Raw genomic sequence first — 16,637 nt, 5'->3', positions numbered from 1 at the left:
TAACCATTTTACTGCTCTGTTAGGGGCCTTCAATAAGTAATGCCCCTGACCCACTTCCAGATGTTTGATTGAGCTGAAATTTTGCATGTGATGTTATTTAAATCTCTATAGATTAAGTACCAAATTACAGCTCTGAACTATTTATGGTTTCTGACTTACAGGTATTTGAACTGAGTAAAGTCTGAAATGGAGCCTTTTGAGTGTCGAGCAGTGATCCGGTTTTTCTCTTGGAAAGGACTCACACCACGGGAGACTTTTGATGAAATTAAAGTAACTTATGGTGATGATGCCCATTATATGACCTTGCAAAATGTTTTACAAGGTTATATTATGGGACATTATCACTATAAATTACTTAGATTTTTATCAAAAGTCTCCATTGTGTGAGTCCTTTTAAATGCAAAAACTCAGACTTGACTCAGTTTTAACACCAGTAAATCAGAAACCACAATCAGTTCAGAGCTGTAATTTTCTATTTAATCTATAGAGATTTAAAATACTTCACATGCAAATTTCAGCTCGATCGAACATCTGGAAGTGGGCCAGGGACATTACTTATTGAACGCCCCTCGTATGTTGGCCTCTAAGCAAATGGGATATTTTGAGTCTCAGTTTGAATATAATTAATTGTTTTAACACCATTTATTTTATGTTAAGCCTGCTTTTCTGTTCAAAGACCATAAAAAAATGACAACCACCAATGAGTTTGGCATTTATTGTAATGCGATGTGGCACTCATTACCATATCTCCTCAGCGTTTCTATTTTACAATGTACAAACTTGATAAAAAAGGACCATAAATAAACAAAACGCTTCAAGTAGCTAATCCTCAGCATCAAAGAGGCATACGTATATATAGACATGGATGAATGACATTCCAATCTAAATGTCTAAGTCAACAAAAGCACTATTTCATGAAATCCGAAATAAAACAAAATGACAAAAAACAATCATGTCAGCCTGTTTGTTAGAACACTTCACTGGTATGAAATCAGTAAGAGCCTGGAGTGATACATTCTGTCTGAGTCCTCCCACTATCTCTTAAACTTTGCATATTATCATTACACGAAAACAGCCGACATCTGAATGGGGAGAGTTCATGTTGAATGATTTCATGCTACGCATTGCACACACACACATCTTTACACAGACACACACATTCCTCTGAACAAATGAAAAGAAATACATTTAATTCAAGTGAAGCGCAAAAAAATAACTTGGAAGCCATTCTGCTTATGCACATGTCAGTCTTCAGCAAACAGATAAGAAAAAGGAGGAGAAATCAGAGCTAGAAAAAGAGGATGAGGCATCAGTCTGAGCTCAGCGCTAGCTGTGGCAACATCCAGATCAAGGTTTGTAGAAAGCTCCACAGGATGGAAGTTTATAAAAGTGCTCCTCATTGTAGGTTTCTTCTTATTTGCCTTCACTTCTTATACTTCCACTGGTGAACAGTTCCTCTAAAGTGCACAAATGAGGTAAATGAAATTCTTCTTAAAAACAGCTTTGTTGCTGCTCACCAGCTCAGACTGGCACCATAGAGTGTTGCATGTGTTGCATTTGGGACAACATTTCCTGCTGCACACTTGCAATTAGTATGTCCTGATGTGATGGTGTGATTATTCCAAGTCTGTCCATCTCCCTGTGGAAAAACAAACAGATATGATTGCAAGAAGTCTTGTCTGCAGTTTGTCACACAGCAGGCAAGGGGTTCAAAAATGTGGGTTTGAAGAAACTCCAGCGAAATTAGATCAAAACTAAACTGTTTAAAAAGTAGAAAACTAATCCTGACTATGGCACCGGTAACATGAGCCTTACCATGACACCTCGAGCTGTCAACATCATGCTGTGAGAATGAATAATAAGGAATGAATGGTTAAGGGTATAGAGTCGAATTTCATTGGAAGATGGAAAGAGCCATTGGGCCTCTAATCTGCCTCTCAAATGTAAAATGATTCCAAATATATAGCAAAGGCTACAATGGAATTCGTCAAAATATATGTTTGTTAGAAAGGTCCAATCATGGTCCAGACCTACTCCTTCAAGCCATAAAACAATAATACTATGCTACTTTTTTGTTGATTAACCACACACACTCCAAACTAAATACTGAACATTTCATTATAATTCAAGTTTCAGCCTCTAGGGCTGGTTATACTCCCGCAGCAGTGTGTCGCAGTGAGCTGGTTGCAGGTATGTTGCAGATATTTTTGATTTATGCCCATTTTCGAAGCATGGTCTGCGCTATGTTATTCCACGCCACGAGGGACAATCACGAGCTAGCTGTGGGTCTAGATATGGCTGAGGCAGTGAGGAAGTGGAAAAACCCAGAGGCAAATTTGTGCGACAGCAGGGGAACCTAAGGGCAAAAAAGATCGGGAATCCAGGTGGAAAAAGGGTCCCAGCGTTCTCGCGCACCTCTCTCTTCTAGGTGGTTCAACTTCACGAGTCGTTTTCCACAATGGCGGTCATACAAACAAGACAAGCCGGTAAGGTACTAAACAGGAAATACGCATAGTGTAGAGCGGATTCTGAAAAAATTGGAAAAATACTCCACTGGACTTTGTTTTAAGGTTTGAAGACGTTTCGCTTCCCATCCAGGAAGCTTTCTCCCATCCTGCATGGGAAGCGAAACGTCTTCAAACCATGAAACAAAGTCCAGTGGATTGTTTTTTAAACTTTTTCAGAATGACTATGACCTGGATGACTGAGAATCTTCACCAGCATAGAGCGGATGTAGATTTGACCAATCAGATTCCTCCTGTCTGCAGCACTGTCTGTGGTCACCTACAATTTTGTAGAAGTGCACTAGAGTGTATGCGGAGGGGCATATCTGCGTTAACTGCGAAACACACATGCAGAGGACCTGGTTTCTGAGCCTAAACCAGACTTCTGTGTCTTTAAGTTGCATAAGGTCATTTTGGATAAGTAGCATCTTTCACATCAGGACTACATCAATGTGTAATGCAGATGAAGCAAGTTTACAATGAGCTGTACTTACTGGTGTGTAAGAGCCAGAAGGCTGTCAAGGCTGGAGTACCCTGCAGCTGCAAGGACATCTCTGTATCTCTCCAATCCTATGGACTGCAGCCAATTATACAGGGACCATTGTGGCACACACACCTCTGGTACAACAGACACACATACTTCTGATCCCACTCTGGACTCCAGTATGGTACCCTGAGGTCTGTAGAGGGAGAGAGAGGTTTGAAGAAATTCTTAAAGGTAATCGTGATAATTTGCGTGTGGAAGCTTGTGTACTGTAGCGTTATCTCAGTGTATGCTTGTTTACATCTGTATGTATTAATGTGAATTATGTACCTCTCCCCTCCTGTGCGGCGCAGGGTGCCAGGGTTCCGTATAAGTTTATCCAACATGTTGAGAATCTGGCTGAAGGAGGGTCTGTCTGCTCTCTCTCTCTCCCAACAGTCCAGCATGAGTTGGTGCAGCACCACAGGGCAGTCCATTGGTGCAGGCAGTCTATAGCCTTCCTCTATTGCTTTAATCACCTTTACAAAAAAAAAAAAAAGAGAGACGGATCAAATTTTTTTTCCATATTTCTTTCTAAATTCTAAAAATGACACCTTCTTCAAAATGATTGAACACTTTGAAAACAGCCACTAGAGATGCCAGCAGGCAGCAGTTTGATGCAGCTGGGCTTCAAGCTAAATGTTATGCAAATTTCAGCCAAATGGCAGCCCAAACATGCAGATGTTTTGTATGTTCTGCGTGTTTATATTTGCTTTGAGACATAAAGTAATTGCAAAAATTGCTATTTGCTTTAAGCTTTGATAGGCACCTAAAAGCCAGTCAGAAATCTGGCAAAAGGTTTGCTAATACAAGTAACATAGGCAACACATCCTATGATTACACAATTTAGTGAAAAAAAAATCCATGTGCTAAAGACAAAGAGATCATATAAGGTCTTCTAAGAGCCACATAAACCTCAGTCCTTCATCTTTGCACTACCTCTGTATATTGGAAATAGTGTTGACCTATAAGCCCAAATGTTCTGCAGCATGTAATTAAGCATGACAGTACTGCATCTTTTTTTTTTGTTGTGGCAAAAATTGCAAACAGTGTAAAAAAAAATGCAATTGACTATACAGTATAAATATATTTTTAAAATAAACCCATAAAGTAAAATGTAAAAAATGAATAAAAATTATCAGAAAACACGGGAAAAAAAATGAAAAACAAAAAGAAAGATAAACAGTAAAAGTAAAACTAAATGAAAAAGCATATAACCTGCATTTAAAACTACATCTAAAACAAAAGCAATCTCTAATAATCAAAATGTAAAGTATTGGTATAAAAAATAAACTGAAGTAAATCTAATAATAGTAAGTACATTTTATTTATACTAAAAAAACATGAGCAAGTTTTCTTTTGACAAGTGGGAAAGATTTATACTTTGTGCAACTCCTTGTCCACAGGCTTTACACTATTCTCCAATAAGGTACTAATTGTTTTTCTGCTTTAGTAGAGAACAATGAGCCAAACAAACTCCTCAGTTGATGGCTCCCAAGTGTGTGATTTCAGACGACAGTGTGCTCATGTTCTCAGATCAGAGACTGATGAGGCATGACAAGACAATATAATGAGTACCTCTGCCACAGGCTCACATAGGACAAACACAAGGATTATAAAAACATCCTAAAAGACAACACTAGACCAAGAACTGTGAATATAATGTACATCAAATCCCTTAAGATTTATTTTTCTAACAAACCTGTCTTCTAAGGTGATATATAATGAGGCTCAGATTGTTCTTCTGATCTGAAAGCAGTTTAAGAATAAGAAAAAATTAAGCTTATCGCATATAAATAAAGTTGCTGTTTGGCTGCAAGAAAAAGTAAAACTTTCCAACTTTAATATGTATTCCAAAATAATTACTGATTAGTGCATAGAAGGCAGAACAGACTTGGCCTCAACGCTGTTTGCAGATAATTTCAAAGTAATTTCTAAGTAAGTGCAGCATTCAAAGACAGCGTCCAGAATGCAGCGGATAGGGTGCAAGTTATTTGTCCCTCCATTATGCTAAAGAGGCAGCATCTGTTTAATTCATTTCGCTATTCAAATTGGCTCAGGCTAAATCCCTTTTGGTGAGCGAGGAGAGGTAAAGGTTTAATTGGACTGCCACAGAAAGTCACAAGACTTGAATCGTGTTTAGAAAATAGCTCATTTCAACATTAATCCTCAAGTGCCCAACGAAGGAGCAATTAACAGTTGCTGAAAAGCCAAAACTGATGGGTTGTGTTTTTTTTCTGGAACTAGCATCATAATTGTATATATTTATTGAACATCACATGTAGGTTAATTGTATTTGCATGAGGTCAAATCATTCGGTACTATCTGCCCGCATCAGGAAAACCTTCATGAGAGGGAAAGAAAAGCTGAGACACTGTAAACATGAGCCTGTGTGTTAAGGAAAACCATCTTATTATCTTGTCTGTTAGTTACTCACATCCTGGTTGTTCATGTCCCAGTAAGGCCTCTCTCCGTATGAAACCACCTCCCACATGACTATGCCATAACTCCACACGTCACTGGCTGTGGTGAACTTCCTGTAGCTGATAGCCTCTGGAGCCGTCCATCTGATGGGGATCTTCCCTCCAGGGGACAGATAGGACCCGGTTGCCTCCTAAAACAGTGGGATATACTTGATTCACTGGTTTGGTCATTTCTTTACTATGCCTTACTTGCTCATATTACTCTACTACAGCAGAAATGTAAATGTTTCATCAAAATGAAATTTATTCCTGCACAGATGTTTGGGGAGTGGCGGCCTAGTGGTTAGGGCATAGAGCTTGGAATCCTCAGCTTGGAAACTGCCACTCTAGATCTCTGAGTAAGACTCTTAACCCCACACTGCTCCCCGGGGTGCCTCATGATGGCAGCACACTGCTTCCCAAGGGGATGGGTTAAATGCGGAGGTAAATTTCTCCAATGTGAGATCAATAAAGTTAAATTATTATTTTGTTGATATTATGTTCGGAAAAGTTTTCAGCTTTAACACCATTTAAGTAAGCGTGATCCTGTGAGTGAAATTTGGTGGCCTGCAACAGCCTGTGAATATTTTCTTCAAAACCAAATATTTTTTATTATTTCAGAAATTATTCATTTAATACTTATTAGAGAAAAAAACACAGATAGAGCTCTTTGCAAATAAATCGATTTAAAAACGTTTTAACCACAAGCTTGTGTGTTTTAATTGCAACTATATGTGACAGACCAACACAGAGTAATATATAACCCCAAAGGTAAAGAAAAGGGATGCATTTTATCCACTATTTTTTCCAATAAAATAAATGCTTTTACTGAAGAAATCAGATGCAACCAGGGGTTTTGTGGGGTACAGCTTTTTCCTCAGACCTCTTGTTTTATTAGAGTGCATGAGTGAAAGAGAACAGCACCCTAATGGTGAAACAGGGGCTTGAAGTGAAAGTTGTTGGAATATGCAAAATAATTTACGATGAAGTTCACCTTCCACAAGGCCAATGTGCAAAATATGCAACCAGCTTTGCAATCGAACAGTATAAACAAAGCATGTATTAGAGAACAATGGGCAATAATTTCCATTATGTAGTGAGTAAACCTAAATTCAATCCTCCATACAGAATGGACATTTTTAGATTTTTATTAATTATTTTTTTTAATAGCAATGCTTTTTTCTACTTCAAAATCATGCACGTATTTGTTTTGGTCTATCATATGAAAACTCCCATAACATTTATGGAGGATACAGGTCTGTGGTTGTAATGGAGAATGTACAAAAAAGGTTAAAGGGGTGAATACGTTTTGGAAGGCACTGCATTTTGTTTATAATGAAGTGATTACCCTTGTAGTGTAGGCAGCCTCTGGGTCGTCCTCCAGAACTCGGCTCAGGCCAAAGTCAGACACTTTACACACCAAGTTGCTGTTGACCAGTATGTTCCGAGCTGCCAAGTCTCTGTGAACGTAGCTCATGTCTGACAGGTACTTCATACCCGAGGCGATGCCACGCAGCATGCCGACCAGCTGGATCACTGTGAACTGGCCGTCGTGTTTCTGAAGCATCAATATTAAAAGGTAAAAGAGGTCAGGTTAACTCACAAAATAGAAATATATCTTTGCATTTTGTTTAATTTTGTTTATCTTTTTTATCATCTTACTCGAAGAAAAGCATCCAGGGATCCATTTTCCATATATTCTGTTATAATCATCAGTGGTTTGCCTAAAACAGGGATTGAATTAGAAAAAAATATAAATAATACTTCACACTTTCATATTACACCAGAATAACAGTATAACTTACACCTTGTGACGACACCTTCCAGTCTGATGATGTTTGGGTGATCAAACTGTCCCATGATGGACGCTTCGGACAGGAAGTCCCTTCTCTGTTTGTCCGAGTATCCTGCCTTCAAGCTCTTGATGGCTACATAGATCTCCCTCTTGCCCTGCGCACGTAGCCTACCGCTGCACACCTCCCCAAACTCTCCTACACGTGCACAGAAAACAACTTTGTCAGCGCCAAGCAAGCATGTGTGTGTGGGCTTATGTGTGTTGAAGCGCCAAAGCAAGCCTTACCTATGCCAATAACCCTCTCGATATGAATATTTGTAACATCTATCTCTTTGGCAAACTCATGGATGGCCTGATCCGGGTCCTCGTAGGTAAACGGGTCCACATATATTTTGACTCCTGCGGTTCAGCAGAGGTGGGAGTGGACAGGAAAAGAGGGATGAAACAGAGGAATGCAGAGGAGGGTGAGAAAAACGAATTGTGTAACTGTATACATTATGTAAGAGTGTTTGGGAAAGTGTACAAAACTTGCGAAACAAAATCTGAGAGAAAAAAAACAGCATCAGCAGAGCTTTGTAAAAGTATTCACACCCCCAGACCTCTTTAATGTTTTCCTAAGTTACATCTACAAACTTTACATCAAGACTGATATGGAGAGAAGAGTTTCTTTTTTTCAGACTATATAAAGTCTAAGTTTGAACTTTGTAGCCAATAAATGTAAAGTTACATATGTGGGAAGAAAACCTACTCTGTATATTTCCCTGAACACAATAACATCCCTCAGGCTTTGGGGATATTTAACATAACTGGTTTGAGATGCTGTGAGCTAATAAAACATTGAGCCAAATATCTATCAATTGTAGAGGCTCAAGAAGAATTTAATCTAAAGTGTAGGTTTACCTTCAAGACAACAAAACAATTATGCCATCAAATCAGAGGTACAATGGAATTTTACTAATCAAGGGAAATTATGTTCCCCAATTGACCTGGAAGTTACTGTTCTCAAATGCTCTCTGGTCAATTTCTATTAGCTTCAACTTTTTTGTCAGGCGGAATTCACAAAACATTCACAGCCTTATCCTCTGAAGGTTTACGTGTCCTAAAACACATGCAAATGTGTTGGTAAGTGCAGAGCAGCTCTTCAAAGACGATGCAAAGTGGTTTGTGTTGCAATCCAGTAAAGAGTGTTTGCAGATATTCCTTTGAGTTTGTGCCCTTATTAATATGCAGACCGTCCCATGCAAATTCATGGGTGGAGGATATGCAAACGTAAACATTTATCGCGCACAAAGAGATTTTCTAAATCTCAATCTCATCTGTGGCTCGAGTTCTTCCATCTTTTTTAGTACTTCTGAAACGTCCACAGGCCAACCTATATTGATCCAGTTGGACGGCAGACTATATTTACATAACTAAACCAAAACGAAAAAGGCAGAACTGACCTTACAAATTGTGGCATGTTTATAAAAAAGCATAATATCAAAAAGAGTCTGGAAAGAGACACTGATGTTTTTTTTGTAAGTTTTTACCTTTGTTTGCAGCTCTTTATGATAGGCTGCACTATAAATATTATTCAGTATTATCATAATTTTTTTAATCTTTATCATTATAACCTCAAAGTACATGACTTAGAACCTCATCTTTATTTACAACTGACCTGAAACTGGCTGAAGAACAAGTAATCTTATCTATTTAATGAGTGGGACCAAATTGGTTAGACCATCTTAACATTTGTGGAGCAATTTGTGGGTACGTAACCAGGAACATGCTCACTTACTGGACATACTGCAAAAAATGCATGTGAAATTTACTTCTCCTTATTTGTGATCTTTGAAGATCAGGCCGTAAGTCTCTTGATATACAGAGCAGGTAGACACATTTCCTTAAACTTTGCAGTTTTTAATTACTACTGTACAAAGGACAGCATAAAAAGTATAAAAGTATAAAAAAAATAACAGCATGAAACTGATACTTGTGCTTTTTAGATGAACATATCTGTAAGGTAATTGTGTGTGTTAAGTACCTGGGTTCAGATGTTTCTCTTCTTCTGCATCCTGTTTAGTTTTACTGTACTTACTCCTCCTGAAGAAACAGGAACAAAGCAGACTTAGAACAAAGAAGCTCAGCAGACTAAATATCTGTTGACTTTGCATGCATCTGCTCATGTGACGTTAACTAATAAAAGTATGCATATCCTAAATTAGTTTTTGACTTTCTTTCATTTCTAAGGGCTTTTTCCTTAGTTGGGTTTTTAAGGAATTGCAGCAAACAGAATGCAACAACAATAAGAAGAGAGAGCGACTGCCTGCAGGGAAGTACCAGATGAAAGCATTTGAGGCGGATAGGGAGGAGGGGCAGTCCCTCAGGTAGTTACAGATATAAGGTGTTTTCTATTAAACAAAGAAAGTGTCAAAACCAACTTCATGCTGAAAAGGTTTGAGTTTGTGTATGTGGAAGACTGTAATTGTGGGCACTATCCAGTATTTGTGAGCGTGTAAAATGGTTAACACACAAAATGTGCAGCTGAAGACATTAATGGTAAACCTGGGACAAAGGGATTACCACTGTCTCCACTCTAATCCCCTTTAAAAAAGCTGCAGGTGATGTAGGTTATTTAATCTCACTACAGAAGGAGAACCCAGATTTGTTATTGTTATATAGCAAATTGGTTTTAAAGGCAGCGTTCAGAACGTTTTTTTTTTTTGTCAGAGATGCTTAGAGAAATTTTTAGTTAATTTTATGCAAACATTGTTTTTAAACCAAGGCCTATTCAAAGTGAATTTAAACTAACACAAATAAATTAAACTGAGAAAATGCCAGCCTGTGCAAGATAATTCTACTTTTACACCTCATTGCCCTTGTATCAGACACCTGTTTACTTGTTCGGTGGAATATTGTTCGTGTTACAGCATGTAATTGCGTGCACTGATGTCGCTGGGTGTATTCTCTTCAGTAATCTGCTGTGATTAGCTGTTCTAGCAGCCTAATCCCAAAAGAAGGTTACATTCATTGATTGTTACAGTGATAGAAACTGTTTTTTTTTTTTTTAAGAAATTAGAACAGCTTTATGAGTTAAAATATTAAAAGAAACAACGGTTGGTTAAAGACACAGAACAATACACGGCAGACTTTGCAACAAGAAAACAGAGGGAAAATAACAAGAAAAGAGAGACATGAACAGACAACATAAGTAAAAAAAGAAGCAGGAAGGGCATGATGGAAGAAATGACAAAATAAAGGAAGAACACAATGGATGAAAGAGAAACACAAGCAAAAATAAAACAATAAAGGAAATAAAGACGCAAGGAGGGGAAGTGGGAGAACCTTTAGACAACAGGATAAAGAATAAAGTGAAAGAAACAAATCCTTTTTAATCCCGTGTTTTTTTCCAGCAGTTATTTAGACCAACTGATATGCAAATCATAGTACATAATTCCAGACCTCCCCACATCTCTTATAAATCTAATGCACACACTAAGACTGATGTGAACAGTAAAGACGACTCCGACACCTCATAACATATACCAAATAACATAAAAAGAACAAAAACATTGCTTTGATTAAGGTGTGACCTTGTATGTCTGTATACCTTCGACTAATGATGAAGACAGCAGCAGATATGAGCAATAAGATTCCCACCCCGCTGACCGACAGCAGTAGGAAGGCTGAGTTCACACCTTCTCCAATCAACGGAAATGGATCTATGCGAAAAAGACGAGGATGTTATTAACTAAAAGCTGCTGATCAAATACTGCAGGACATTATTGGGTTATTACCTGAATTGGTGGAGAATTCAAATGGAGCACTATACTCTCCGTATCCTGCAGCTGTGCGAGCACGCACATGAAACACATACACAGTGAGTGGGTTGAGGCCCGCCACATCAACGCTACGTAGAAAGGTCCTCATTATGCGGTATGACCTCTCCCTCTGATCCTGATTAGACGAGACAAAAGGAGCAATCTCTTTCAAATGTCTGGCAGCAAGTCCATCTGCACCAGCAGTGAAACAAAAAACGGCATCCCAACATTTTGACATTCCCACAGCTGCCTCTGCTGCATTTACCTATGGGATAACTCACCTTTTCGTAGAACTTGACCTCGTACTCCAGGATGACCCCGTTTGGTCGATCAGGCTGTTGCCATGCCAACGACAAACTGTGCCTTGTTACGTCGGTGAGCTGGATGGATGAAACTGGAGAGGGAGCTGAGAGGCAAAGAAAGATAGGTAGAGATTAAACAGTGGCAGAGCTTGTTTTCTGGAACATGATCACGGAAATGGTAAAACGATAGTTTCAGCATTCTGGATACAGCTAAAATATATTCAATGAGTGTTTTTATCAAGGACCCTCTGAGACAGTGAACCTCATTCCTTTCTTTTCCTCTGAGACCTGCCTCATTCTACTCGTGCGTCTCTCCATTTCTCCATCATTTTGTCCGCATTCATGCTTTTTTGAGTCTGTTCACATGATATCCGACCATATGGCAGAGCAGGTTGGACTTGACACATCCCAGGCATGCTCTTGTGCTGTGCAGACACAGCAACTTATTTCCCCAAGGCACCTGAAACTATGCAGGTGTGTTGGTATCTAAGTGCCACAGTCAAGACTTGAAGCAATGACGCTTTAAATGTAACAGCATGCAAAAACAAAGAGAATAAAAAAAAAAGCTTGCACTAAAAGCTAATAAAGAGCATGTGCAAGAGACGCCACACAACAGCTGACTCTTTCACAAGTAAAATGAAACACTTCATAAAATGTGGGTGATTTTTGCAAGATTTTTTTCTTTTACATAAAGAGTCTCAGAAGAGCTTCAGCTCTGCTTATACTAATGCTGTTGCTCAATCATTTCCTAAGCATAATGATTTGTTTTTTCTTGTCTACATTTTCTATTTGTCTGGAAGTCAGTGATTTCTTTAATAGTTCGACATCATCTCCAGATCACACTTGTAATTATTTTAGTTATCTGCTGTAGGAGGAACAAGTAGTAACCAGGAAAGCTAAGATGTTGATAGAAATGAACTCTAGAGTAGATAGACTAGCTAATATGCAAAATAAATCTGGATCCATTGTGGATATCAAGGCTCTGCAATTGATGTCAACGCAAAGTGTGTTCCTAGTTTCTGCTGTCAACTGCCATGATCTGGTATGAACAGGGAGTTAAATTGTAGTAAAGTTGGATGCAATATGTTCCCTTTAGCGAAGCAACTTTGTATTAGCTGAACTTTTATACAGGTGTGAAAAAGAAAGTACATGTGGTATTGCATTTTGTTTAAGGTACCTTTATATATATATATATATATATATATATATATATATATAAACTCCTCCTCACCCACCGCGGGTGGTCTTCCTTTTTTCCTCCAAGCTCAGGTCCTCTATCAGAGGTCTTGGAGCTTGATGGTTCTACACAGTATCTTTGCAATTCCTAGAACTGCACATCTCGGCCGAGATGTCTGTTTTATTTCCAGGGATCTGCTGTAACCACGCTTTAAGTTTGGGGGGTCACTGCCCTGAGTGCCCCAATGACCACGGGTACCACTGATGCTTTGACCTTCCAGGTTTTCTCCAGCTCTTCTCTGAGCCCCTGGTATTTCTCTAGTTTCTCATGTTATTTTTTCCTGATGTTGTTGTCACTTGGTATTGCTATGTCAACCACAACGGCTTTCCTCTGCTTTTTGTCCGCCACCAAAATGTGCTGTTACTTTTCCATTACCATTTGGTCCGTCTGTATCTCGAAGTCCCACAGGATTTTGGCTCGGTCATTCTCTACCATCTTTGGAGTAGTTTCCCACTTTAACCTTAGGGTTTCCAGCCCATACTCTGCACAGATGTTCCTGTAAACTATTCCAGCCACTTGGTTATGGCGCTCCATACACCCGGCAGTTATATGCTGAATTGTCTCAGGGGCCTTTTTGCACCTGGGGTCTTGTCTGGTCTGGTAGATCTGGGCCTCTATTCCTCTGGTGCTGAGGGCCTGCTCCTGTGCAGCCATGATGAGGGCCTCTGTGCTGTCCATTAGTCCGGCTTTGTCTAGCCATTGGTAAGATTTCCTGATATCTGCCACTTTGGTAATATTTTGGTGGTAAATCCCGTGTATCCTCCCATGATGCGACCTCTAGCACCTCATCTCTGTTCCCCATTGTCTGAGACATTATCTTGATGTACTTATAGATCTTGGATGTTTCATCCTGGGTAGTGGCTCTTACGCTCATTACTATCCAGCATTAGAGATCCAAGATCCATCGATATATATATTATTTCAAAATTTACCAATGCATGCAAATTCATGTTGCAGTATAGAAAACTAATAATATGGATTATTTAATTTCTTCTATAAGCAAATCATGTCAGCTTAAATACAATGAATTAGCAATGATTGGTTATGTAATTTTCTTATATGCAATTTCTAATTTTTATATGCAATTTTTAAACACATTTCTTTTTTGGATTCAATTGAAAGGAAGAGAAAAAAGCTGAATTCCAGGCTTTTGGCCTTCTGTGTTGACTTGAAAATGACATATTAAAAGATAAGAACTTTAGAAAAAAGTAGCAGTAGCAGTAGTAGTAGCAGTAGCAGTAGTAGTAGTAGTAGTAGTAGAGATAGTATTACAAGTTGTTAATAATAGGATATCTGTTCTTATTTATATGAAAAGGTTGAACATTCTCAGATAAAAAAATAAATAAAAAAACCCTAAAACATTCAGTTTTTTAATGGGGATACAAACGTTGCTCGTTTCATGCTTCCCCAGCTTTGACCATTACTCAAGGGATCTTTCCTCCCTCAAGGCACGTGTGCAACGAGCAGCAGTTTGTGCTCAGGTGACCCATTTATGGAGCACATCGTTATAAGCACATTTTTTGTTGTTACTTGAGTCGACATTCTAACACATTTATTCCATACAGCACTTCTTCTCACCTGCTTGGTTAGTGGTGAGGCTGACCGATGCACTTTGTGATGCCCCTGCACCGCTGACCTGGGAGACCCCGTTGCGGGCATGGACAATAAAGGAGTAGTGTGTGTGGGCCCGAAGCTTGCTCACCACCACCCTGGTGGTCTGAAGACCAATTTGGTCCGGAGAGAAGTGCACATCCGAGCCGCAGGGGAGACAAAGCTGGTTGCTAGAGGCAGAGTCTGAGCCGGGCCAGGGGTATTCAATGGGTCTGCTTTGGAAAACCCCTCTGCCGACCTGGACCTCAGGTCCCACAATCCCCTGGTCTGACTGCATCCCCATGCTGCTGCGCTGGACCTCAGGCTGGGAAACTGTCCGATTCCTTGGAGGTTGACCATGGCTGCTGGTTTGACAGATGAGACACTCCAGACTATAACTGATGTCACTTCTTCCTCCCAGTCGCCGAGGAGGGGCCCACTCCAAGACCACCGATGTTTCATTCACCACTGAGATGAGCTGCTGTGGTGCTGAAGGAGGCTCTGGACAAAAACAAAACCAACCATATATAAAGCTTTGTCACATAGGAAAGGAAGAACAATAAGAAAGCAGAGAGGTATTTCAGATGGTAGTCCCTGGCTTGACATGGAGACATCTGGCATTACACTAAAAAAACCATATGGTTCTGGGATGTTTTTGATGGTTTGGTTGTTTTCTTTTTTGGTATTTAATGTTGTGTGTGTATATGAGAGAGACTTGTGTATAAGTGTGTTAATTTTTCCCAGGCTAAGGAAACCATGTGCTGTATATAGGCATAATTAAGTTTAAGACACACAGACCAACGTCTTCAAATCTCTCACACAGACTCAGAGTGAGAGAAGCAACATTTATTCTGTCCTCAATGCCTTTAGTTATCACTACCAGACAGGATGTAGATGGTGCCTTAGTCATAAGTAATGGAATCATGAAACAGGGGTGGCATTCACACACATTTGTGTCCCCTTCTGTTTTGAGGAGATAGAGAGTTTCGGAAACAATGAGCATGCTCTTCCTTTTTTATTTGGTGGAATTGCATGCAACCATATTCAATGTTTTGTCATATTAAGTGTTTGTGTGTCTGTGCTCTTACGGGTGCATGCCATGGAAGGAGGGTCAGCATCCGCACGGAAAAATCCGGTGTGACAGTCACATACATTAGCCCCGTCCCGGAGTGAGCGGCTGTGTGGAGGGCACTTGAAGCAGCCAGGATCTGAAGCCTTGGACTTGTAGAAACCAGCAGAACAAGCTGAAAAGTGATGAATAGAGAGTCACTTGAATTAGTGTCTCAAAAATATTGCTAATCAAGACAGTTAGAGAGATTGGTTGAGTGTAAAAAAATATTTTAGCTCACAAACTGATCTGATTTCAGTGTAAAAGTATTGCTTTTTTACCAACACCATTTGGACTGCAGGAAGTGCATGTCTTGTTTGAATGAATATCTGTAGGAATCAGCATGGAGTGTTTTCCTAGAACTAGAGCAGCTTCATACAAAAATAAAACCTTAAATGTCCATTTATGGTGCTTTGATAAGTATTTAGCTGTTTACAGATTTATTTTTTTGTTCTTTCACAGTACAAGCTTCTGCAATTAGATGCTGTGTAAGGAGAGCACAGAGCAACAGTTCTTCGTCATCCTTTAACTAGGCCTGCTGATAGAAGTTGTCCTAAAGTGATGTCCAGCACATCTAAAATAAAACTTAAACAATGCCACAGTTTTAATTTCCAGTGAAGCAGTTTTACTATTTAAAGAAAAGTAAAGACAGTTTTCAAATTAGAAAGGATCTGCAGTAACAGTATTTGACTCTGGCTTGCCAAGCTGCACCTCTCAGTTGACTCACCACTGACTATACTACTGCTGCCATAACACTCAAACTAGTGTCATCTGCTGTACTACTACTCTTGTACTTTAACTGTATTACTGCTGTATCACACTCATATTAGTTGTTGTACTGCTGTGGCTATAGTAGTCGTTCTGAAAATGCACTAAAAACACCACCTCGCTGGTCAAATGGGCACAAATATGCCTGTACTTCGAGTGGAAGATGAGGAGAGCCCACCTGCCCCAACCCATTCTCATGACCTTCTACAGAAGCACCATAGAGAGCGTTCTGACCAGCTGTCTCACTGTGTGGTGTGGAGGCTACAACGCCTCAGACTGGAAGAAGGCAAGGAGAGTAGTGGGAAGAGCAGAAAACAAAATTACATCCCAGATAAACGACATTACATCACAGCGCTGCGTGTCCCAAGCCTGTAAGATCATTCATGACCCCTCACACCCCCACCTTGGACTTTTCTCCCTGCTGCTCTCTGGGAAGAGGCTTCTGCAACAGTTTCTTCCCCACCACAATCAGACAACTGAACTGTTGAGAAAACTCTAAAATAATGTCACAGATTCTGCATCACACTGACAACACCAAACCAAAACAC

General features: G+C 39.6%; 1 protein-coding gene across 1 annotated transcript in view; it reads right to left on the bottom strand.

Annotated features, from left to right (window-relative positions):
- Positions 1 to 637: 637 nt before the first annotated feature.
- The window catches only part of LOC107091879 (ephrin type-A receptor 4-A-like), a 34,642-nt gene continuing 18,642 nt past the window's right edge, over positions 638 to 16,637 (bottom strand). Inside the window, exons 6-19 of the mRNA XM_015386073.1 lie at positions 15,302 to 15,457; positions 14,202 to 14,714; positions 11,366 to 11,490; positions 11,061 to 11,220; positions 10,874 to 10,985; positions 9,308 to 9,366; positions 7,570 to 7,683; positions 7,295 to 7,480; positions 7,152 to 7,213; positions 6,838 to 7,047; positions 5,465 to 5,641; positions 3,319 to 3,506; positions 2,999 to 3,184; positions 638 to 1,639 (exon numbers count right to left, since the gene is read on the bottom strand). Coding sequence (XP_015241559.1) covers positions 1,522 to 1,639; positions 2,999 to 3,184; positions 3,319 to 3,506; positions 5,465 to 5,641; positions 6,838 to 7,047; positions 7,152 to 7,213; positions 7,295 to 7,480; positions 7,570 to 7,683; positions 9,308 to 9,366; positions 10,874 to 10,985; positions 11,061 to 11,220; positions 11,366 to 11,490; positions 14,202 to 14,714; positions 15,302 to 15,457 — 2,366 coding nt within the window. The 3' untranslated portion in view covers positions 638 to 1,521. The remainder of the gene's footprint in view (positions 1,640 to 2,998; positions 3,185 to 3,318; positions 3,507 to 5,464; positions 5,642 to 6,837; positions 7,048 to 7,151; positions 7,214 to 7,294; positions 7,481 to 7,569; positions 7,684 to 9,307; positions 9,367 to 10,873; positions 10,986 to 11,060; positions 11,221 to 11,365; positions 11,491 to 14,201; positions 14,715 to 15,301; positions 15,458 to 16,637) is intronic.

This window comes from Cyprinodon variegatus, unplaced genomic scaffold, assembly GCF_000732505.1.
Source record: "Cyprinodon variegatus isolate N-32 unplaced genomic scaffold, C_variegatus-1.0 Scaffold355, whole genome shotgun sequence".
NCBI lineage: Eukaryota > Metazoa > Chordata > Actinopteri > Cyprinodontiformes > Cyprinodontidae > Cyprinodon > Cyprinodon variegatus.
The sequence above is the reverse complement of the archived record's forward strand: the minus strand, read 5'-3'. Positions and strand labels throughout refer to the sequence as shown.